The 24554-nt window shown below is 46.5% G+C and overlaps 1 protein-coding gene across 6 annotated transcripts in view; it reads left to right on the top strand.

Annotated features, from left to right (window-relative positions):
* Positions 1 to 23167, top strand: part of CCDC85A (coiled-coil domain containing 85A) — a 58779-nt gene extending 35612 nt beyond the window's left edge. For 2 of the 6 annotated variants that reach the window (XM_033054699.1, XM_033054697.1), the window contains exon 3: positions 21200 to 23167. In XM_033054699.1, coding sequence (XP_032910590.1) covers positions 21200 to 21289 — 90 coding nt within the window. In that variant the 3' untranslated portion in view covers positions 21290 to 23167. Of the gene's footprint in view, positions 1 to 6996; positions 7074 to 15949; positions 16070 to 21199 lie in introns of those variants that run through there. The other 4 variants (XM_033054695.1, XM_033054694.1, XM_033054696.1 and 1 more) reach the window with 4 other exon arrangements.
* The last annotated feature ends 1387 nt before the right edge of the window (positions 23168 to 24554 follow it).

Raw genomic sequence — 24554 nt, forward strand, 5'->3', positions numbered from 1 at the left:
TCTCCCAAGTGTTGTTCTGCATCAGCCCATGATGTGTGTTTGTATCTGTGCACTTTCACAAAATAAAGCAGAGGCTGGTTGGTTCCCAGGCCCAGCTGCAAGTGTAGGATGCAGCCACAGGAATCTCAGGAAGGCAGCAAAGGCAACAAGGCAGGGCAAAATGTGGATTTGGGACAGAAAGAGTTTCACCATGTGGATAGGGAAATACTTAAAAGGAACCTAAACCCCATCCCTGGGAGAGCTTGGAAACCTAAAAGTGTAATGTGGCAGGGCTTGGCTTGCAGCACCTGAGTGCCCTCTGCCCTGGCTGCTGGGAGTCTCTCTGGAATCATCCCATAATCCCAGCATCGTCAGGAGCACAGAGATACTGGTCAGACATGCAGATGTTCAGAAATTAGGGAAATAATGAGCTGAAGTGGGGCAGGATCCTCTGTTGGGTGATGTCTGGTCTGCTCTGGCTCAGGAATCGTTCTGCCCCTAAGGTCAGAGTGTTTGAGCTATCAGGAACATGCAGGAGACATCTGCAGAGTTTTCCTGAGGGCTGAAGGAGTTGAGTGCTGATTTCAGCCAGAGCTGGACTCAGACTGATTCCTGATCTCTGAGGTCCCTCCTGGGGCTTTCTCCTCCCAGGGATTTCATCTGCAGACAGGGGTGCTCCAGCTGCACAGGGAGCAGCCCAGGAGATGTGAGTCCCTAGAGAGCAACATGCTTGCACTGATGGATTTTAAATACCTTGTCATTTGAATATTTCTTTTCGTTATCCCTTCCCCAATCACTCCAAAAGAACCTTACAGAGATGGAGACTGTACTGACAGCCTTTTCCTCTGCTATTGTGTAGCTGCCAGCTGAAATGGATAGAGCTAATTTATCCTTGGAATTAGGTTCTGTGCTGAGCTTGCTGGTGCAGTAATTTTACAAAATGCTCATCTTTCCTGCTTTAAATGTGCCCAGCTCAGGAGGGATAGGCAGGCATTGCTGTACCATGGCTCTTTAATGGGCTCTGGAAGCAAGAGGGTGGTTTCAGTCCCCAGGACATATTTAATCTTGTAACATCTTTTACTGCACTTAATAGCCTGTCCTACATCTTAATCACTCAGTGCAGAGAAATTAATCCAAACCCTCCCTTTGTCCTGATAATTTTAAATCTGCCCTGTGTTTGCCCACGTTGGCCTGTGTTCCTCTGGCAGTTCCAGCTCTGCCCTTGCCTGCTCATGGGAATGCTCCCATAGAGCTGGATGATTGTGTGCATCTCCCTGCTTTTTCCCTTGGATGCTTACTGGGTTTGTAGTTTCTCCTACTGTGTTTCCAGGAGGCTTTGGATGCTGTCACAGTTGATGCAGGACGCTCCTGTTGCAGGGAATGAAGTATCAGCAGGATCAGAAATGGGACAAGGAGCTGGAAACAGAGCCTGAGAGAGTGGCCCTGCTGCCCAAACATCTCCTGGAGCCCCTGCCTCTGCATCCAAATCTCCCCCACATAAACCCAGGGCAGGGACTGCTGGTTTCACTGGCACAGGGAGGAGGAGCAGTGCTGGGTTGGCTGTTCCCCACATACTCACATCTATCGATCTTTGCTTCGAGTTTTGGCATCTCTTTTGGAGTTGTAGCAAGAAAATGTTCAATGGTTCAATGGTTTCAGTGATGTGAGAGCATCTGTTTCTGTATCCTCAGGAACATTGTTTGAGTTTGGGATTGAGTCACACAAACAGCAACCCACAAAAGAGGAGTTTACAGGTTGGATGACTGCCTCCTAACGAGGCACCAGATGAGCATAAAATTGATTGAGAGGTTTGGTCTGGTTCAGAATTCCTGGAGATGTAGTTCTCAGGTTTGGCCTAAGCTGCAGCTTGCCAGGTGAAGCCAGTGTGTTATTAATTTGAGATTGCTGTTCCAATAGTAAAATTCTCACCTAAACTAACTTTTCTAAACTATGTCTCTTCAGCATCGGATGATTGGAGCCCTTGAAATACAATTTTATGTGCTAAGAAAGGTGGCTGTGAGCATCTGTGGGGAGTTGTTGGGATTGTGAGCAGCATTTAGTGCATGTATTTGGTGTCTCAGTGTGATTTTGGGTTTTGCACAAATATTGCTGCTGCTGGGAAGCTTTGTATTTTTATTTCCTGACAGCACAGGAGAGTGCGGTGACACAGGGACACACCCGAGTGTTGGGATTTTACTGATCATAAAGCACAGTCGATACCAGAACGAGCTGACAGCCGGTGGGAAAGGCTTCAGCGGCAGCATAATGGGTTTGATTTCTCAGTTTCCATCAATAACGTGCCAAATGCATTTAGCAAAGACTGAAGGGGAGCTAACAGGGTATCAAACAGGCCAGCAAGGAAAGCCTTGCTGTTGTCACCTCCAGCATCAAAAAACCCCAAACAAAGCAAGGTTAATGTTTCAGCAGCCCATTAGTGTGCCAGTGTCATCCAGCTGTTACCTCAGCTGACATCTGAGATAATATTTAGCTGCTCCTATAGCTGAATCCTTTATTCTCCATGCAAGATTTTTTAAATTTTATTTTTTTAGCTTTTTTTTTTTCCAAATAAATTCTGCTGAAAATTTTGTTGCCCCTAGAGGCTGAATGTGCAACAACCAGCCTAATCAGTAACGTTCTTAAGTGGAAGCCAACAAAACAATACACTTCTAGTAAGTTGTGTCACTGGCAGCATTTGGGTGAGCTGGGGCATTCCTTGGTGACCATGGGAAGAAGAAAAGCCTTGGGAGAGCTTCACCACAGGGATGTGTGTGCACAGTCAGCCTGACTGCCTGATCCACAGCAGCACCTAAATCCAGACAAACGCAAACACCCTGGAATCTGAGTCAGACCCCACCACTGCATTGTTAAAGGCATGGCAAGGGCTGCCTTAAGGAGAATGTGCTTTCTTCTGATTAATAGTTAATCTGTGATTAAGAGCTGCTGCACCTGAGACAACACACTATTTGTGTGTGTGATCTGCACAAAATGCTCTGATTACAGAGATAAGGTAATTAGCACCTGTCTGTGTGTGATGTGCTGAAAAGGGGAAACGTGGCACATGATGCCTGAGAACTGCCACTGCATCCTGGATGTTTGAACCAGCCTGTGCTGGCTTTTCCCTTCGCTAGGATTCAGTTTTGACACACTTGGTGAACCTGCTCAGCTTAGTTAATTGTATTTTTAATTACTGAGAGAAGTCAGGAATTGCTGGATCCATAGTCAGGAGGAATCTGAGCTTAGGGCGGGACAATTTCCAACAGCAGCAAGAGTGAGAAATGCAAACCCTGTCTTAGTGCCACACTGCTCACTGTCCCAAAACTTCCTGAGAATATGTGCCTTTGTTGTCAATAGCTCCTAAACATTGTGGTGAGCTTAATAAAATCCTGCCTTGGGCAGATGTCTCCCTTTCTACATGACAGCGCTAATCCCCGCTCGCTGCGTGGCGGGGGAATTCGGCTGCGCTCGGATAAGAAGTTCTCCAGCACTTCTTCAGTAGGGGTGTTATGTAAGATGTGCAGCCCTAATAGAAAATCACAGAGACAGGGCTAAAAATGACCTTGGGAGGGCCTCTGATCCTGCCCTGGGGAGAGGACACTGCCAGTGCCAGCTCTGAGTGCAAGGGGTGTAAACTGCTGAGAGTGGAAATCCAGCAGTGCCGTTTCATTTTGTGTTCTATCCAAACAAGGTAGCTGAAAGGGGATGGATTGCAGTGATAGAGTGTCTCAGTCATGAATATTAATATTGAGGTAATTAAATCAGATGGAATTCTAGGACAGGGAGATGGTTTGCATGTCATTGAATCTGCTCCCCAGTTAACAGAGGAAACCTTTCCTGACCGTGGAGCTGTCAGGAGGGTTCAGAGCACCCCGTGCACAACCTTGGTGTTCATTTCCCATTTATTGCAAGATTATTTACTTGTCACTGCAGTGTGCTGGGTGTGGATCTGAATGACCAAATCTGATTTAATGTGCAATTATTAAATTCCTGCCAGCACAGTGCAGGAATCTCAAAGGTCTTTTCCAACCTAGTAAATTCTGTGATTGAGGAAGAGCAGCATAGAAAATGGAGTTTGTCAAAGTTGCTAAGTTGGATATACCTGAACCAGTGCAGTCCCACAGCTGCCTGTGAGTTGTAAACCTCCAAAAACTGCCCCCCCCAAAAAAACCTAACCCAGAAAGAAAAAGGAAAATATCAGAATTTAACATGACATCCTCACCCATTCTGAAACATCAGAGGATAATCTGGCTTAAAGAATATTATGAATTCCTTGCTAGACTGAGACCAGGCACATTCAAATAAAAATGGATAAAGCCAATGCACAAACATGCCTTTGGCAGCAACATAAGTGTCTGATAAAGTTTGACATAACCCCAAAATATCTCCTTGCTTCAAGAGAGGGGATGTCAAAAGGAAAAGAGATCAGCTACGTAAATATTGATGTTCTCTTACTACATGTTAGAGTGACAGATGTGGAGGGAGGGTGAACTGTCACTGAATTTCCCCAAGAGCAAGATATTCCTGTGTCACTAATAGTTCAGCAAATGGGTTTATTTCAGCCCTGGAATGAAGCAGCACATGTTGATCACGTTCTCAATGATGCCAAGAGCACAGGAAGCTCATTTGGTGGTAACCCATTCCTGAGAATGGGAATTTTCCCAGGTTGTTGCACTCTTAGCAGTGCCTCACAAAGGAGGATGGGAAGGAGTGGAAATGGAACCAAGGGGCTGAAAGTGGCAGTAATGACACGAGCCAGGCACTGTCCTGTTTGCACAGAGCAGAAGAGATGGACCATACAGGTCTTCTCATAAACACTTTTAATTGCAGCTTTTGTTTGGTTGGGTTTTTTTAAAGTTTGGTGACAGTGTTTCACTTAATGTGTTTTCAATTTCTCCGTCTCCTATGTCCTTGGCTGACTTTTCTGCTCATTTTCCCTCTAAGCTCATAAGATCCCAGCATAAATATATTAACAGATCCTGAAATATATATGGGACTAGTCTATGTGTCAAGAAGACTCACATACATTAGGATTTGCTTGTTCAAGCCTTTGGTAGATGACCTAATTTTGCCTTTAAATGAGATCACAAGAGGAAATTTCAGTAACTGTTTCACACTTTAGGAGGCACAGAGATTCCAGACCAAATCCTCAGCTGGTAGGAGCTGGCATGGGGAAGTTGAGAGCTGAGGCAGAGTTGTGGATTTGAAGCAGCAGGGATCTCTGCTCTGGGTTCTCAACAGACATATGAGGAATAAAACTAAGAGGCAGATGGTGCCAAGAGGTGTTGGGTGAGGAGATAAGGAATGCTCAGCCAGCATTCAGCATTCAGAGGGAGCTCACACAGAGGGAAGTGGTGGGCACAGCTGCAAGCTGGACTTGAGCATGAAGTCCAAACCCACCCTGACACAGCAGTGAGCTTGTATCCAAGGAATTTCGAGCTGGCCAGTGCCAGAGGGGCCAGCTCTGTGACAGGATGGGTGCTCAGGAGCCCTCTCAGGTAGAGCACAGCAGAGGAAGGGTTGGGATGTGCCGGGAGCTGCCGCCTGTGCTAAGGGCTGTGACGGTGAGCGAGCTCCTGCTGCTCCTCCCAGGAGTGCCTGTGCTGGCAAGGAGCTGATTTGGTGGGAGGGCCCCTGTCGTGGGGAGTTAATTGAATGAGCTGTTCATCTCCTAAGTGCTCATCTGAGCAGGGCTCAGCAGCTCTCCAGAGATGCACCCATCACTAACTATGAAAATCCTCACGCAGCAGAGCGCGCAGAACCTCAGGTTACCTCTTCCTCATTTATTGCACAAAGCTATTTTTAATCCAGTGCCTGGCTGGGCATTAATCATCTTTGACAAATTACTGTGTGTTGTCTCCATGTTGTGTAAATTCCCATGCATATTTTAGCCTATTGCAGTGTTGTAAGAGCAGTAAGTGACACCTTATTTCTCTTACTTTATGGGCAGGCTGCAGTAGTGATGAGGTATCAGAGGAAATTCATGCCCAAATTCATCTGTCAATTTAAACCACTGAGCAGCTGTGGTGTCAATGCAGCTTTGCAGGGCTGCATCAGCCATCAGCACTGCCCCAATACCCATGGATTCCATCAATCATCAATTTTGCTAATGGCAGTGTGAGTACAAATGTGTGATGGGAATTGAGTGGATCACTGAGTCAGGAATGAGTACATGTGGAATTCCACCTACATACAAGGAGGTGCAAGAGTCACAGCAGTTTTTCTCCACCTTTTTTCTTACACTTGAGTGCTACATTCCTAGACATGTCTCTCTCTTGGATCCAGGACTTTAAGAGCAGCAATTCTACGTGACCCAAGAAATGTGTGATGGTAAAACTCGCGGGTGCTTTTAGTGCCAGATCAGGGATCTCCTTTTCTTGTATCAAGTTCTTGGGAGCAGCCTGGGGGTGACTCCTGCTCTTCACAGTGCACCAAAGGTTGCCCTTGTGGAGGTCAGTGAGTGAGCAGAGCAGGCAGGGTTTGCTCTCCGTGCTGTTCTGGAGGCAGAGCAGGGCAATGGGAGCGTGGGCTGGTCCTGCTGTCAGCCAGGCCCTGGGGACACACAGCTGCTTCCCAGCACGGCCTGGCAGAGCTGGGCTGGGGCCCAGGAGCTGCTGTGTGTGCCCCAGAGCTCTGGGACAGTGTGGGGGGTCCCTGTGACCCCCTGCCTGCACAGCACAGCTGCTGTCCCTGGGCTCTGCAGCGCTGACCCGGTGGGATCGTGCGTTATCCCTGTGGAGCGTTTCCAAACGGGGTGGGGTGGAAGATCTCAAGCCTGTGTTGTCTTTCTGTGAGATTCCTTGGGTCTGAGAAGTGGTTCAGGATCACAAGCAAGGAGGAGTTGCTCAGTTCCAGGATCAGTGGTGTTTGCTCTGCCCTGGAGGAGCAGAGGGACGCTCCATGGCCATTTGAGAGAGGCAGTCTGCTGCGAGTCCAAGCGAGAATGTGGCACAGGCTCTGGCACTGGTAAACACAAGCAGATCTCTGTGGATAATACGAGTTTCTTTCTGTTTGATTTTTTAGAATCAACCTTGTCCTATGTTAGGCAGCTGGAGGCCAGAGTAAGACAGCTGGAGGAGGAAAATCGCATGCTGCCCCAGGTGGGTGAGAGCCCCGCGGGAGCGCCCGGGCTGCAGAGGGACCAGCAGCCCTTGTCCTGCCTCTGACCACCCAGATAACCCAAGGCTCTCACATCTGTTTGCTCATCCTGCTGTGTTTCACTAGGGGATTCATTTGAGGCTGTGACAATGCTTTCATTAATTTTTTTTTCCTTTGCAGGCTTTGATACCTTGTTAAGAAAAAATTCCTGGAAGCCGCTATTCCAAATAATAAATTAATTAATTAACGGGTTGGGGATCACAGTGAACTCACCCTTTGCATTCTGGTTTTATTCCAAGAGGTTCTTGTTAAAATATCAACTACTTTTTATAGTTAACCAAAATATTTTGCTCTAAAAGTGCAAACATTCTAAGTAATAATTGGGTTCTATTACTTTTAATACTTTAAGGAATATATTAGCTACATGAATGCAAGCCTGAAATTCAGTTGAATAAATAAGCAAATATGATGTTAAAGGTTTTCCCAACATGTTTCCAAGAATGAAAAATTTAAGAGTCGAGTACAAATGAATCAGACACTCATAATTTTCATATATGCACATACTTACTAGAATGTATTTCTATTATATTTCATTAAATAACCCTCAGAAAAATCCATCAGGTCTTCAGATGAAGTTGCCCACCAGAAAAGAAAAGAAGTTGGATTTTGTTTAAATTGAACACTAGTCATTGGTCTGACAAAGAAAGGTGCTTTTTGTTGGACTTAGTAGCTTTGTTTGACTGTAAAATCCAAGATAACAGTGATGTAGGAAGAAGGAAAATCCACTGGCTCAGATTTATTGCCCTTTTCCTAAGGCAGAATTTAAGTAAGGTGTGGTGGCTTTTCCCCTTTTTCACCTTCCATGTGACAGTTGGAAGGGCCTCTGCAGCTCCTTGCTTGGTCACTGGGGCACTTTGCTTCTCTCTACCCTAATTTTGGATCTGGAAAAGAAGGACAACAGGAAATGTCTGCTCATTACCATGTAAACAGTTTTCAGTAGAAAAGACAAAGTTTGATCCTCAGTGATAACCAATATTATTTTCTTTTCAAGAACAGTTTTCAGGGCAAATGTTAACAAACCCACCCAAAAATACTATGTGGTTTGTCTTAGGTGTGAGATAAATTGTGCAGAACATTCTTCATGGGCCAGATTTTTAGAAGTGTCTGTGTGTTTTATGTTTGATTTGTCTGGGTTTGAGGTGCTGAGGCAGAGCCCACAAAAAGCATTCCCAAAGCCTGGAACACCCACACTGTGTGCAGTGGGTTCAGTGAAAATACCTTGGCTGGGGTGCTAAACCAGAGAGGAGTGCCTGAGGAAACAGCCCAGCACCTAAGCCTGTAGCTGGTGCAAAAATCATTGAAATTAATATGCTGAGGATAGGGTTTTGAAGGGGAAGAGCAAAGTGAGCAAGCCTGGAAACCACTTTTGTTTTCAAATAGCCAGGTCACTTTGTCTTATGTGTGGTTTTGTTGGCACAAGGATCTGAAAAATCTCAGATCTCTGGGTACTTCATTCTGAGACTTAATGGGTGGCAAGAGTTCACATTTCCTGGCATATTTTACTCTTCCTCCTGGTTGAAGTGCTGGCTTTGGGGAGAGGAAGGAAGTGCAGCCACCGAGCTTGTTCTAACTTTGCACTCATCACCTGGTTTGTTTTGGGGGTTTGTTATTCCTGTGGGTCCCACCTAGAACGTGCTCACCTCACTGGTGATCAGGCCCTGACACAAAGACAAGGATGCAGGATGGAAATGCATGAGCTCCTGGCACTGCTTTGATTCCATTTAATGGGAGTTTGTTGGGCATGAAGCCAAGCCAAGTGCTTTTGACAAATAAACTGAAAATCTACAAGCTCCACAACTGATGAAGGTTTTTAGCACAGCCCTTACTCAGTTACAGTGTCCTGCCTTAAAATTCAGGAGTGCCTCTGAGAAATGCCTTTTGCTTTTTGGATAGCCCCTCCCTGATGAGGTGCTGGAGCACTGGGAGGGTTTGGGGATTGCAGGATTACACTTAGGAGGGAGGTGACAACTCACAGTTGTGAGTGACACCTCTGCTGTCTCTGCTGAAGAGCCCTGGCCTTGTCTCAGGCTTTTTTCTCTCCTCCTGCCACACTTTTCTTCTTTTTCCTCTCTGCTTTCAATATCCTTTCTTCTCCCCCTTTTCTGCTTATTTGTCACTCATGGAAAAGCACTGACACGTTTGTCGACACCTCTCCAGACAAATCATTCTGTTCCTCTGTCACTTAGATGTGGTTCTTTTCCAATTTCTTTTGCTTTGCTTGTCTCCCTCCATATGTATTAGTTTTCTTTTCAAAACCCCACAGACCTCTAACATAAAGGTTTTATTAATATTTAGTGGCAAGAGCATTTCCAAAGCAAATGGTTTTAAGTGCTGCCATCACTGTTCAAATGGAATCTGAGTCTCAGCTCACTCTGCTGTACCCAAGGGCTGCTTTGTCAGGGGAATTGCAGTCCCACCACTGAGTCAACATTTTAGTTTGATCAGGTAATAGAAAAGGTATAAAATGGGAGTATTCACTTAAGCCTGTTAAAGTCTTTTGCTGTGCTGCACAATGGTTGAGAAGGTGGTTCAGAGCATTGGAGGGGTTGCAGCTTTGGTGAGAGCTGTTCTGTTGTTGTTCTGTTTTCCTTCTCTCCAACAACAAGATACAATCCAGACCCTTTCAGTTTCTGGCCACAAACAGGACTTTTGGGCAAGAAAGCAGATACTTCCCAAGATTTATGGCATGCAGCTGGGTCTTCTGTTGGGAATGCCAGACTGTGCTGGCTGTGGCAGCTTGCACTGGTGCTCCTCAAACCCTCCTGGGGGCAAGGCTGTGTGACAGCAGGGCCTGGGGGCTGCAGGGCTTGAGCAAGAGCGTTTGTGCTTTGCTGGATGGAGCTGAGGCCAGAGGAGCTCCCCGTGGGGCTGGGACAGGAGCAGCACTCGGGCTCTGGCTGTGCCTTCTGCTGACTCAAGGCACACACGGAGCAGCAGCGCCCCTGGGGATCGGCCTGAACAGCTGGAAAGGGAAAGGGCAGCATCAGCAGTGCTCTCACCACATCCAGCAGGCTGCAGGCCAGGTGCCCACCAGAGCTGGTCACGGGGACACAACACAGCACAAGGCTCATGGGTTGAGGGAAGGACAGGGACAGGTCACTTCCCAGCTCTGTCAGGACAGACTTGGCCTGGAGAAATTAGTTTAATTCAGAGTAGGATAATGAGAAACAGAAACTAAACCTTAAAATACCTTCCCCTCACCCCTCCCTTCTTCCCTGGCTCAACTTTACTCCTCATTTTCTCTATCTCCTCCCCATCAGCAGCACAGGGTGGACAGGGAATTTTTTTTCCTCCTTCTTAAATGTGTATTCTTGGGGGCTCATCTGCACTGAGCTGCAGGGCTGAGAACTGGGAAGCCATCCCTAAAGCCTCCCCATTCCTAAAACCCTAAATCTTCCCTGCCACTCAAATCTGGTCACACCAGCCCACTACAGCAGGATATAGCACCAATGCTGTTGTAATGAAGATACTCAGTGGTAATTAATAAAATCAGTAGGGATCAGAGATTGGATTTGGATTCCATTGCAACTCCCTGGGCTGTGAGTGCCCTGGTAGGGAGGGCTGGGAAGGGGAGTGTCCTCCCAGACTGGCCTGGTGCATGGCTGCTCCCCCTGCCTCGTGCTGGGGGAAGCCACATCGGGATGTGGCACGCACACGCCAATTAGCTGAAGATATCCCTGAGTTTGTGTAGGGTGGTGTTTCAGGGCTGATCAGCTCAGCTGAAACGCTCTGGGAATGTGGACATCTGTCACATAATGACAGTGAGTGCATTTGCAAAGGACAAACTTGGCAAGTCACCCAATTTAAATTGCTTCAGTTCTTATTTGTTTCACGGGAGGAGGAGACTTTTCCCCTTCCAGCTCTTTGTCCTTGCAGTTCTGCTTTCCCTTTCAGTGAAAGGGAGGGGAAGCATTGCCAGGATGCTGCAAAGTACCAGTGGGGCTGGAGTTGGGATGCAGGGAGTGAGCTCCTGGCTCCCACAGCACAGGACCAGGGGCAGCTCTGGACCCTTCTGCTCCCTCTCACCTGGGCTCTGCTGCCTCTGTTTCCTCATTCTTGCCTTTCCAAGGCTTTTGGTCCTTTTCCATCTCTTTTTCTTTCTTTCACTTGTACTGTTGTTTCAGGCCCTTTTTTGGGAGGTTTGCATCCTTGTAAGTCATTCCAGTCCTGGTGTGTAAACTGGGAAATGGCAGGTGTGACTCTTGGGCACACACTAGTTTATTTTTAAGCTCTTCCAATGTTTCCATTTCCTTCTTTCTTGCTCTTTCCCTTAGATTATCACATTTTATTTCAACCCATTTCCAAATCTTCAAAAACCTCTTGCTGAGATCTGTGTTTTTTATTTTCCTTCTTCATGACATTTTAAAAATTATAAATCTAATTAGAAGATGGGAACTGTTTGGTTAGTATTTTTTCCTAAAATCTGTGTCACTCACAGTCCCATAGTGTTTGTCTCCTCCCTTCCTTAGCATGTAGAATAGGGATTCCCTCAACCAAAATGTAATTAAAAGCCATTGAACAAATTGATGTTTCCTAATCATGCCATCAAATATTTGCTGAAAGAAAGTGAGCCAAGAGCATTCACCCACCCAGCTCTTTATGTGCTCCCACCCCCAGTGTAAATTCATGGGCCATTAATGAAAGGCTCCAGCTCCCAGCAGCTGAGGTTCTGGGCAGAGCCTTTGTCTCATTGTGCTTGACAGGGGAGGGCTGGGGGAGCTTATGAGCTTCATGTTCCCAAGACACAAATTCAAGAAAAAACTTGGTGTACAGAGAGTTGCAGTTCCCAGAGGACAGGTAGTGTTTTGTTCCAGTTATAACTCTAGAAGTCTGGAATTACTTTGTCCTTGTAGGCTTTACAGAATCTTCTAGATTTTCCATGTGTGGCCTCCAAGGTTTGGAAGTGCCACAGCCCAGAGCTTTTTTCTCTTGCCTGATTATTACCAGAAGAGGTTTCTGGAGGCCCTGCTGGGAATGGCTCTTTCTGGGGGGGTTTAGCCAGCAATGGTTTTGGCCACTCAGAAATCTGAGTGTGCCTCCAACCCACTGTGAGAGCATGTGGATTTTGGCAATACATCCTGGAGAGGGTTCTGCTGAGGTCTCTGAGGACAGGTGAAAAACTGCAGCGTTTGAAGATTGTGTATTTTAATTGACCGGAATGTTCCCTAAAAAATGTCACTGTTTTCTTTAGTGTGTTATTAATCCAGCAGAGCAACATGCTGCAGTTATTGCTTTCTGCTTTTCCTTTCTCCCTGTTTGAAACAAGCTGACAGACACGTTGTGTTTGCTTTGAGCTGTACAGGGAAATTGAGGGCTGGGGAAATCAGGGGAAAAAGCTTTGAAAATCAGGTAGTGATTGAACTGGCATGGCAGCTACCCAGCAGGAAGAATCTGCTTCCCAGTAAACCACTTGCCTCTGGGATAAGAGGCTGCTACAGAATGAAGCAGGGCTTGGATGGTGAGTGAACAGAGCAGTGCCCAGCAGGCAGGAAAGCTTTGGATGAGGTGAGTGAGTGTCCTTGGGGCAGCCATGGGCTGCTTTTCCCTCCCTGGCTCTCCCTGTGTGCCAGGCACCTCCACAGGGCTGAGCTGGGCACTGGGCTGGGCACTGCAGTGCTTTTCATTCAGCACTGTCCTTATCAACAATACACATTGGAAAAATGAAGCTTTCTACTGAATTATGTAGAAAAGCTCATGATTAATTCTCTCCATCACAGAATACTCTGTTCTACACAGAGGCCTTTATTCTGACCCTGACCAGGGTACAGTGCAGGATTTGCCTCTGGCACTGTGGGAAAACGGCCTGAGTAGTAACATTTTGTAGTTAGTGTGAATGAAATGCTGAATTTCCATTCATCTGGGCTTTTTGTTAGGTGATATTACAGAGCTGAGTCAGATTTCCTGTTCTTTCTATTCACCAGAGTCACGTTTTGGCATTAGATATTTTGTAGATTTACTTCTAACAGCGAATGGATCTGTGCTTTCAGGGATTCTTGTCCTTGTGGGAAGCCAAGCACAGGATATTGTGTAGCCTTTACCTGCTCTCTGCAGTGGGATGACTGCTCAGAGATCCCTGTAGGCTCAGAAGAGGCCATGTGCACACTGCTGCACTTGGGCACAAGGGCTGGCCAGGGCCAGTAGGGAAGGCTGGTTGTGTGGGATGAGCAAAAAAGTAAATTATTTCTCAGTGCTGATGTTACACAGTGCTGCTTGTTCTCATTTACTCCAGATGTTTAAAGTTTGTAGGGATTTCAGCACTGCAGAGCTATGACTTCATCTCTCCTGTCCACAGTTTGTTACTGGCTAAGAAATGAAAAGATCTGTGGCTGGATGCAGGCACTGTGTGGAATCAGGGAAGAGTAGGAAAGGAGCAGATTTCTCTTCCCATGCTGGAGTCTTGCTGAGGATCCAGTTGTACTCCAGGCTGGGCAGTGCAAGGACACCAAAGCCAGGTTGATGGAGGTTAAAATGTGTCCCTGCTCCCCTTGGGAAGCAGCAGCAGCTGTGCCAGAGGCTCTGCAAACCTCAATTCCTCATCCCCAAGGCCCTGTGTGTTCAGACACCACCTCTTTGGCAAAGTGCCTTTTCCTCCTGCTTTCTTCACTGCCTCAGGAACTCCTGGCAGGGCCCATGCTCAGGCTGGGCATCCCCATCCTCCCCTGGAATAAACCTCCCCCAAGGGAGGCAGAAGCTTCACTGCCTTCTCACCTGCCATGAGAAGTCCCTGAGCTGAGGAAGGGCCTTCAGGGCTGCCAAATCTGCCTCACTTTTTAAAGGAAATCTTGTGTCTCCTATCAAGGGCAGAGGGAGGAAGGAGAGGATGTCCACAGGGGAAATACTAATTTTCAGTCTCCTACCATCATGTACTGGTGCTTGAAGCAGTGTGTTCACAAGTTTCTCCTTCTCATGAAAGGAGACAAAAATGTGCTACATATGGCAGGGAAGAGGCTGTGGGACACAACTGCCTGGAGGAGGGCTTGAACTCTGAGAGCAGCAGCACTTGCAGGAGGTTTGGGTTTTATTGTGTTCTGCAGGCTTTGCATGTGTAGTTTTTTTTATTTTCTCAGCATTTTAATATTTCTGGTTTCTATTCAAAACTGACCAAAATCTTTGCTGAGTTAGTAAAGAAACAGAATACTTTTACTGATAAAAGCTCCAAAGCTGACAAAGTGAATTTGTCCTAACCCAGAGCTGTTACAATCTGCTTTATTACCCCTTTTCCTTCAACTTTCATTTCCTTTCTCAAAGTACAGCATAAAGTCTGGCCAGTCACTAGCAGCTCTAGAAATCCTTCCCAAAGCAAAATAAGTCCTTAAACCCCTCCATCCCTCCCAGCAAACTGCTGCAGGTCATTGCTGGGGACGATTGCAGGATTTGTCAGCCTGGTTAGGAGATCCATCAGTGCCCACTCTCATGGGTTACATGGATGTGGTGCTTGGCACAGGGACAGGTTTGTGTGTGAAATGAGTTTCAGATTCAGGCTTAAAGGACCTTTGCCGTGGGTTTAGCATGTGCAGCATTCTGGGGTTTGGTAGGGGTTTTTAAACATAGTTAATTTTTTTAGTTTTTTTCATAAATATGTGAGGTTCAGTCCTGCAGATGACTGTGGGGTTTGGGGTGGCTGGGAGGGCTCTCTCTGCCCCTTGGCCCTGCTCTGAGCCTGCACCAAGGTGACAATGGCCTTTAGCATGTCCCAAGAGCATCAGGAGCTTGCTTTGGACTGGGTTACTTCCCAAGGATTTTTCAGATCAGGATTTTTCTGCATCTGTGAAGTTCAGCCTCGTGTCTTCACTCTGTGCCCTTTTTCTCCCGCACCTTTCCTATTTGATCTTTCCCATTGTTTAGATTAGAGACACCCCCAAAGCCCTGCACTGTGCTGTGTGCTTGCTCAGCGGGGCGAGTGACTGCACATGGGGCACGGATCCTCCTGAGGCTCTTCCCTCCCATCATTTTCCCTTCAGAAATGCATTTCCCACGCATTCCGGCAAGAATTACCGCTACATTATTTCTTTGTGTTACTCTTTAAGGGAGCACATTTCCATCCCTCGGTCTTTTTGCTTCTTTGTATTTCTCGATATTTTTTACACCGAGTCCGTAGGAAGGAGAGGGAGGTTGGGAGCAGCTCGGGAGCAGCAGGGATATTATTAGCACTCCTGCTTGCTCAGGTTACCTCACTCCAGGCCATGCTTTACATCCTGCAAAGTCTGAGGTGACTGGGCTGCAAGAGTTTAGGCAGCTTGCATTTTTTTTGGGAAGAGCCCTTCCAGGTGTCCACTGGGAGGACAAAGCCCCGAGGCTGTCCCTGCTGGGGACAAGCTGACATCTCTCAGGCCAAGGGGGCCACGTCCTTGGCTGGAGGAGCTGGGGGCAGGGAAGGAGTGAGCTGGCAGCCCGGAGCTCCTGGCTCCTTCCCTGCTCCTTCCCTGCTCGCAGCAATGTTAGAAAACATTGAGTTCAGTCGAAGGAACAAGCTCCGGAATTACGGAGATAAAATTAGACCTTCTCCAAACCTTCCTCTCCGCTTGAAATTCTCCCCCTAAACTTTCTAGCACTTCTGTGAGGCCATGTGCACACATAAGAGATTTTGTTACTATGTCCTGATTTTCCAGGCAGATGCCCTCGAGGCCCAGAGCCTTGGGGTGACACTCAGCAGTGCCACCCACGCTGCTTCACCTGTGGCAGGAAAAGAGGGGGATTGGGAACAACACACCCTTCAGCACTTCTCAGCCTTTTGCAAAAGAGCAATAAATGACTGACATCTGCTTTGATCAGTGACCAAGCCTTTTGTGTATTAAATAGTGTTTAATTTTTTGCGAAGGATGCCATTAAGATGCCAGGAGGGGCGGAGGGGAGTCACTGCTCTGCAAACGAGCCAGCCAACGTCAGTGGACATGGCTCAGCCTCTCAGCAGTCTGACTCAGTGGTAAATGCTCTGAAGGTAACGCTGCTGCTCTGCTCCAGTCCATGCACCACGTCCTGTCTGTCCCTCAACACGTGTGTATTGTCCTGGCAACATCCCCGTGGGCACCACCGGGATGTTACCGTCATCAGTGAGGTTTGTTTTGTTTGTCACCCATTGCATCTGTGGCCTGTGTGTTTCCTGGGCAGGGTGCAGCCCTCACAGCCGTGGTGATTCCAGCTGGAGCTGCTCTCTATGTTACATTTGTAGTTTTTCTTTGAAGCTGGAAGTGGTGTTTTGCTGAATAAGGAAGTCTCTCGTTGAGTATGCATGTGTGTGCTCCAGTGGAATACAAGGGATTCCTGTAACCTGTGCAGAGAGAAAGACTTTAATGCAGAGATAAAAATAGCAAAGACCACAATCCCAAGGTCAGTGTTGAAACTCCCTTGGGAACAGATGAGTTTTACCCTGAAATCAGGGCCGGATTGCAAAGGCCTGTGTGCCATTGATTCACAGCAAGTAATCAGAGGGGTAAAGCTTCGAGTTCTGCTTTCTGTCAGCAGTAAAACTGTTGCAATTAAAGAAACTTAGAAAGTGTTACAAGATTCCAAGGTTTTTGGGTGGTGTGAGACAACGAGTGCGTGATTTCGCTGTCCCACTGCAGCTCAGATGCTCCCCTGGAGGGAAATAAAGCTGAGGGAGAGCTGAGCAGAGTGGGGACTGTGTATTCCTCTCTCCCCATCCTGCCTCAGTCGTGGTTATCTGGGGCTTTGGGCACCTCTTCTCTTCTGTGCTTCACTCATTTCTAACCTGCCTTAGATTCACTGGCTGTTATTCCCCACCTATAGAGGTGTTCCTCATATTGGAGGAGGAGCTTTGCCCTCTTTCTGGAAGGGACATTTGCTGTGGTTCTGAGCTCAGCAGTGCTGTTGACTTGCCTGGACATTCGAGTTCCTTGGCAGGGTGATTATGTCCCCCAGGCCGGGTGACATCGGCTTCTCCTCGTTGGAGCTGAGGAAATGGCTTTGTGCAAGTGAAGGGAGCACGAATGGCAGCAATCAGATCCCTTCCTGTAACACAACCCCGAGGGGAGAGGCAGCAGGGAGTGCCCAGTGCCCCTCACTGATCTCACCCTGCTACAACATTCCCAGCTCCCCAGGAGTGCCTGCTTCAGAGTGCTCCAGCTCCTCTCTGCATCTCCCACAGATTTCACCTGCTGCTGCCTCGAAAATAAAGCCATGCCGGGTAATTTTGTCAAGAGATCATGGTCATTATGGTAAAAAGCCTTTTGTAGTTCTCTTAAAATCCTCCTTGGCCAAAACTCTTCTGTGAGCAGAGCATTTAACAAGGTGCTTTTGACAACCTGTAATAACAGCTGCTCTGTGTAAGTGAAGTGTTGCAACAACAGCTGATGCTTTGCTTGCTGAAATGGATTGATAAGAAATACACAGAGTTGAGTTCAATATGATGTGAAAGCTGAGGAGGTACTGCAGCAATTTCTATCAGTGAAGTGTTGTATCCAAATGGAGAGTGAGCTGGCAGCTCACAGACTGCTCCACTTTCCCAGACCCTGCTGTTTCCCGGGCTGGACACATGGGTTTGGTCCCCCATTTCTAGTAAATGCACACTCTGCAGCAGCAGGTGCAGGAGGAAGAACCAGCCAGCACCAGGAGCCTGCTTTTCTGTGCAAATTTGGCAACTTGGAATTCCTGCAACAAAAAAATAAAACCTCATTGTTAGTGCAACCCACTTGTGCACAGCAAGAAATCTAAAGAACAGGAATGTGTTTTGAAGGGATATTTCCCTTAGAAAACAGAGAGGGGAGTTGTTAAAATAGTGCTGTTGTTTTCCTGGCTTTGAGAAAAATGAAAATAAAATATTTTAAAAGCTGCCTGGAATCTCCTGCTGGTGGAGGAAGTGGGGAACAAGAGCAAAGCTTTGCTCTTCCTTGATCTGCTCCACCAGGCAGGGTGGTTGGAAGAAGAGGTTGCCACGTGTGTGTCCCCATGCCTGGGCCTCTTATATCTGCCCAAACTGCTTGTGGTGCTCCACACAGACTGGCTTTGCACTGAGACAGCTGGAAAAATGTGCAGGGTAAGTCTAAGGTGTTTCATTTTCTCTTCCATGTTGGGCCTAGAAACACCTGAAGATGCAGAGTAATCTTTGTTTAAATGCTGACAGTGTGCCCTTGAAGATTTTATATGGAAATTAAATCAATTACTATTTCTGTAATTACTGTAGTGTTCACATGTGGGTTAGTATTGATCAGAAAAATCTATGTGTATAATATATCTGAGATAAACTTCTGTATGGCTCAGCTGACCTGAATTTATCCTTGATAAGAGTAAAACTTGGCAAGTGTGGTGAGGCCTGGCAGCCTCAGTTTCCCTATCTGAACAATGGCCCTTTTGTATTTTTCTGCCTATGATATTCCTTCACAATTTATGGATAAAACCCCAGTTTGTAAGTCATACATATTGAATAGCAGTCCATAAAAATTCTTGTGATGTAAGTAATGCCACTTCTAAAATGCTCAAATTGACATTATCACTGCATTTGTGTAAATCTCAAGTACATACTTGTATCCCACCTTGTCCCTTTGTTCCCCAGCCATTCAAAGCTCTGCTACTGGCACTGAAATGCTCCCTGTTCCTCTATAATCTGTGCCTGATTTGACTATTGATACATTATTATACTTTTTAAATAGTTGGTTATTTCCTTTCTGGTTTTGTCTTCTCTTACACCCACCCAGGCCACGTTAAAAGCACGGTGGATTTGTGATGAACTAATTATAATGTTTCTTTTCTTTTGCATCCTCCTTGCAGCTCCTGCCAGGCTGTAAGTCAGTGTTTAGCTGCAGCCTGATGCACTGTGGGTGTCTCACAGGAAACATTTGCCATGGCACCGTTCTGCCTGTGAAAACAGTGCCACCATGACAAGTTTCACTCTGAGCTCCACAATTTTGGTGCGTGGTGTTGATTGGTACCAAAATGGGATCTGGTACCAAAATATTGCAAAATGCAAATCTGGATGTGTAATTCATGCTGGAGGAGTATGATTGTGCTGGTATTTTATTAGGATAACAGAGGGGGGAATTCTCTCCTCAGGATGTGCAAATGGAATTGGTGCCTCCTCATCAACAATGTATTTGGGAATGGTTTTGCTTGGCATTTATGAGCTTGTAGTGGCTTTTGAGAATGCAGTCACATGTGGCAGCAGGTTTAGAGGTAGTTCATGGTGTGCTAGTGAGCATGGGGGGAATTCCAAAGCACAGGAATGTCTGGAGGGGTGTCATTAATGAGAATTCTCATTCACCTGGGAAGGGAGCCAAGGGAAGTGGAACACACCAGTAGGGATGAGGGGTGTAGCTGGGCTGGAGGGCTCAGGGAGCTGAGATTTCCTTGGGTATTTCCTGCTGCTGCAGGCTGCAGATGCAATGGCTCTCACCTGCATTTGGGAGCAGGTTCCTGCCTGGCTTCCAGGGACATTCCTGAAATAACCTAAAAAGGGGTCTCCATGGTGGCATCATGAGCCTCATGAGGTTTCTGCTGAAATTTGGAATGATTTTGAGTGATATTTTGACCCCAACTTGTCACTCAGGACATGGGTTCTTGTATGGGTTTGTCCCTTCCTAGCAATCAGGGGTCACTCATTCAGCAGGAAATAAAGGACTTTGGGAAGTGTCACCTCCTAGTTTATTACTGTGTCAGCATTAGCTGCATGGTGAATATTGTTTTAATATTTATTGACAAGAAAAATTGTTGAAAGTCATGAGTAGGTGCAAAAGCTGTCCAGGAGACCTTCTTCTTTGCCAGTATTAAGTTAGGAAAATCAGGAACCAGAGGTTGGAAAGAATGGTGAGATCCAGCCTGGCTGTGTCACAGACACCCAGTTTGGGAGGTGGCACTGACCCCCCATTTTTCATGCTCTCACCATGCAGTGTTCCACTCCACAGATTTTTTATGATGGTGATTTGGGATTTCTGGCTGCAAGATTTTGGTCATATGGGAAGTTTGCAGGGTTTGGGCCATGCCTACCCATTGGAATTAAAGACACTTCCCTTTGAAGACCTGTGCTCAGACACTGTAGTCATGTTGCTTCCAGTCTAAAATATTCCTGGCTCTCCTGCTTACACTCAGGTTTTCTTCAGCAAAAGCTCAGAGAAACTGGGTTATTTTCCCATCTCTTGCCCAGAATCACAGTAGGACCTTGGGTTTGTTCTGCTTTGCCCATCAGCTATAGGAACTACCTTTTCAGGATGTCAGCTTCCCGGGATCCAGCTCCTTTGTCTTTGTTCAGGCTGTTCACTGCTGGACTTTAGGGACTGGTGAAATACAAATAATGAATGATGACAATGGAAAACAGCTTTTACCTTTCTCTGCAGTCATATTGCTGTTGGCCTGGAGATTAGTGGGTGATTTAGTAGCAGTTACAAAAACTAATGTGAAATTGTGATACAACTGATAGGAATCAGCATTCTTGTCTCTAGTGGTCCCTGTGAGGCCTGGGGACATGACACAAGCTGCTCTTCTTGTGCTCATATTACATCAACCTTTCCATAAATCATTGTAAAATACTTCTCTGGATGTTGGGGGGTCTCACTTCTCTGCCTTTCCAATTCCTGTATTGTAACATGGGTGTTTAGCAGTGAGTGCAGGCACCGTTCCTCTGACCTCAAGGAAGAACTAGTGCAGTAAACACTTCTAATGCCTTGCTTGATTTTAAGAGAGCAAGTAAATCCTTTGAAATAGAGAACTGCTCTGTGGTTTTTAAACTGGAGACGTTTAGACACCTCTGGATGGATCTTTGTGCTTCTGAATCACATTCTGCAGGAGATGTGCTTGGGGAAGTAGCAGGACAGAGTTTCTGTTGAGGTCTGCAAACACCCTCAGTCTTGTGTGTGAAGCAAAAAATATCGCAGTGATGCTCGTGCCAGTCCATGTGTCCTTGTTTTTAATCATTTTTACCTGGCAGCATGTGCTTTCTGTGTTCAGCAGGAATGCTGTGTCCCTCGAGGGAGGCTCTGCTCCTGTCGTGTGTCCCTGCCCCGCGTCCTGGCTGTGCTGCATGGTGTGTGTGCCGAGCTGTGGCATTCCAGCTGCATGTCCCTGGGAACGCCGCTGCTCCTTAACTGCGGATAATGAGCTCTCTTTCCATCCCTGCCTCTAGGTTGTGTGGAGGAAACTTGGAGATGCTGCAGGATCGTGCCCTGGCATTAGACAGCACTTGTCAGGCAATCAGTACAAAGGACCCATGTAAGAGGCCCTGAGCACATCCTCTCTCTCTGAAGAGCACGGTCTGCGCTGCCCAGGGGAGGGGAGGATCCGCCGCAATTCCCAGCTGCCGACGGGGGTCTGCACTGCGAGAGACTGCTGGAAAAAGGGGGACATTGTGCACAGGGGGTGGCGTGTGGCAGTGTCCCCCGGCCCTGCTGTTCCCAAATCCCGGCTAACGAAGCGCTGCACCCGCCCTGCAACACTCCGCCCTTAGAAGCACTGAGGCATTGCCATCCTAACCAAAAGATATTTGGGATTCTGCAGGCGTTACGCGAAATAAGTTTTATTTTGGTTAGTTACAGTGAATCTCTGATAGGTCTGAACGAGTTTTCCACTGGATTTAAGAGAGGTTTTTTTTCAGCAGGCTGGAGAGACACTGATGAACTGTGCCTTTGGTCTCCGCAGGTTTGAGAAAGTCGCTTCTTAGTAACTCACACTTCAGTCTGTAAAGGATCCGTTAATGGTGCTTAGGCAATTTCCAGGTGATTTTTTTTGCTTTGGTAGAATACCTGCCTTTGGAGGTGCTAAAAGACCATAAAGTCCTAACCAGCCGGTTGTGTAGCATAACTACAGTACTTGTAGTGATCCACAATTTCTTTCTAAATGAAAGTCAAGATAGCTTTCTTTTCGATTCACTTTGATGCACATCTGCTGAAGAGGTGTAAGGTGTTTAACGAGAGGCCCTTTCATGAACAGAATACTTAGGCATCACTGTTACAGGATTTCCATCAGAATTTATTTTGGAAAATATTTTCCAATAGTCAGGATGCTGTTTAATTTAGATGTTTAATTTAGAGACATGCTGGTTTGTTTAACAAGAGCCTACAAAGATCTAAAAGATTGCACTGCATTATAAAAAAAGCTTTTCTTGCCACTGTAGCATTCTTTCAAAGAAAAAGGTTTTATTATCCTCAGAGCATGTCTTTCATTATGATGAGGCAGAAAGCTCTTGTTCAGATTGCCTGAGATTTGACCAGACGGCGCCCTAGATGTGCTTAGTTTATTTTTATCTCTGTGTATGATCCTCGTTGTGTGTATTGAATTACAACGATAGATATTTTGTGTATCTCTTAAAGCAATGATAGTTTCATGTATGAATGTGCAACAGGCTTGTGACTGAATGCTGTTGCTTAACTTTTTACCATAGCTGAGAATCAAAAAGACTAATAAAAATGAATAATAAAATTAAAAAAAAAAATAGGAATGCAACAATTCCTGGGTTTCTGGTTTGTTCTTGGTTACTGAGATTTGAGCCAAAGTCAGAACCTCTGTTTTCTGAGCTTGGACTGTATCCGTGGGCTATTTGCAGTGAAATGTAGCTCGGTTGCTGTACAATCTTTTGTTATATAGGAGTAAGATGTAAATCTGCTATCTGTCTTCAGAAAAAAAGTGTGTTAATTTGCAGCAGTAATTCTGTTGGTTTCTGTTGTTATTTTCACTTGGTACCATTCAACATGAGGCCTCTGGTCCAGCAAAACTCCCGTTCACTGCTTCTCCTTGAGTTGGAAATGCAGAATCCAGCCATGTGTTCGGAGCCATGGCCCTCCTGCGTGGTTTCTGCTCTAACCCCCAGCCCAGCCAGCTATCTGTTCTGCTCCCACCTTGTTTTCTCCCCTCTATTGTTTGCAGAGTTCAATTTCAATTGTTGTATTCCTATCTCTGTATGTATGAACAGCTGTAACACCTGCACTTGTGCCTGCACTTTGGACGTGCAGGGACCAAGTGAGGGACACTGCTCTTTTGACTCTACACTTGTGTAAATTTTGATACTGTATTAAAACTATTTTTTTACAGTTCTGCATACAATGGGGTATCAAGTATTGTGTTCATCTTAGCAATGGTAATAAATTATAGAATCCCACCCTTGTTTGCTTTCCTTTACTGTCTGAACTTCTGAGCTGCTTGGGCTTAAAGGCAGGAGCTGCTGGAATTGTTTCCTGCTTGCTTCAGAAATCAGCTGTGCGTTTCTCTTCATTTTCTTGCCAGGTGTATTTAAAAAACCCCAGCAAGGTGAAGTTGCTCCTCCATTTTCTGCTAAAGGAGGAACAGCTGTGTGTAATTGTGCAGGGGGTTGTGACCAGGTGCAGCTCGTTCAGTCCTCAGCTGAGCTGTGTTTGCAGCCCCAGGACACCTGTGCTGGTTCGTTCTTCCTGCCCTCCTCACACAGCAGTCTTGAGGTGAGGATGGGAGAATGTGGAGCTCCTGGAGTCTTCTTGTTCAGGTAAGGGGGGGGCTGGATGGGGCTGGAAGTGTCCTACAATGTGTTGGTGGCCTTGTGTGCCACCCTGTCCCAGGATGGGCCTGTGTGAGCCAGGGAAAAGAGCAGAGAACTTCCACTGCGTTTTCTGGAGAAAAAAGATGCTTAGTACAATCAATATCTTTAAGCTAATAAATCCTATGGGAACGCCTTAAAATGCCCCTCCCTGAGAGGAGAAAGCAGGCAGTGTGTGGAGAAGTGCTCTTGGGAGCCTGCTGAAATGCCTCTTTGCTAATAAATAAAAATCACTGTAGTACTTGGGGACTTTCAGCTCCTCTGCCTTGCTCCCTGCCCCTGTGATTAAGTCTTTTTCAGTGAAATGTAACTGTGCCAAACCTCGTGGACTCTTTGTGCAGTTGTTTGTAGCAGAATTCTGCTTTAGTTAAAGATTTGTGCATGTTGTTGTGGGGCCTTTCCCAGGATCTGAGCTGAGCCTGAATGAGCATTAAATTCACTGTGCAAGTGAATTTTAAATAGCACTTATGTAGTGGATGTATGGGGTGGATTTTACCTTCTGTGCTGCAGAAAAGCTGCTTTGCTGAAGGGTTAGAAGGTAAAGAATGGCACTTTGTTTTCAGCAAGTGACTAGTTTCAGTAGAGCCTGTTCCCCAAAGGCTGCAGTTGATGGACATGTTTATGAATGTGGCGTGAAGCCAGAGTGCCCTTCTTAATGTTTTGAGCAGAGCCAGCCCAAACAGCCGCTGTGGCCTGGGGACAGTGCCTGGCCCTGCTCCCCTTTGTGCTACACAAACACCAAATGCCCCCAGGCTCTCTGTGTTACCTCCCCAAAAAATAGCAGCTCTGCCAGGGCACTGGTTTGTTTAATTCCCCAAATGTTTCTGAAGTAAGTCCCAGGGTGATGTGTGTTCTTTGTACTGCTCTCACTACTTTGATACAGGAGAAAATGGCTCAGCCATCTTTCCCCCCCACTTTTAAGTGATAAAGAGTATTGATGTCCTTTATTGTGAGCAGAATGGGCCAGCAAATGCAG

Source organism: Catharus ustulatus, chromosome 3, assembly GCF_009819885.2.
Source record: "Catharus ustulatus isolate bCatUst1 chromosome 3, bCatUst1.pri.v2, whole genome shotgun sequence".
In the NCBI taxonomy this organism is placed as follows: Eukaryota; Metazoa; Chordata; class Aves; order Passeriformes; family Turdidae; genus Catharus; species Catharus ustulatus.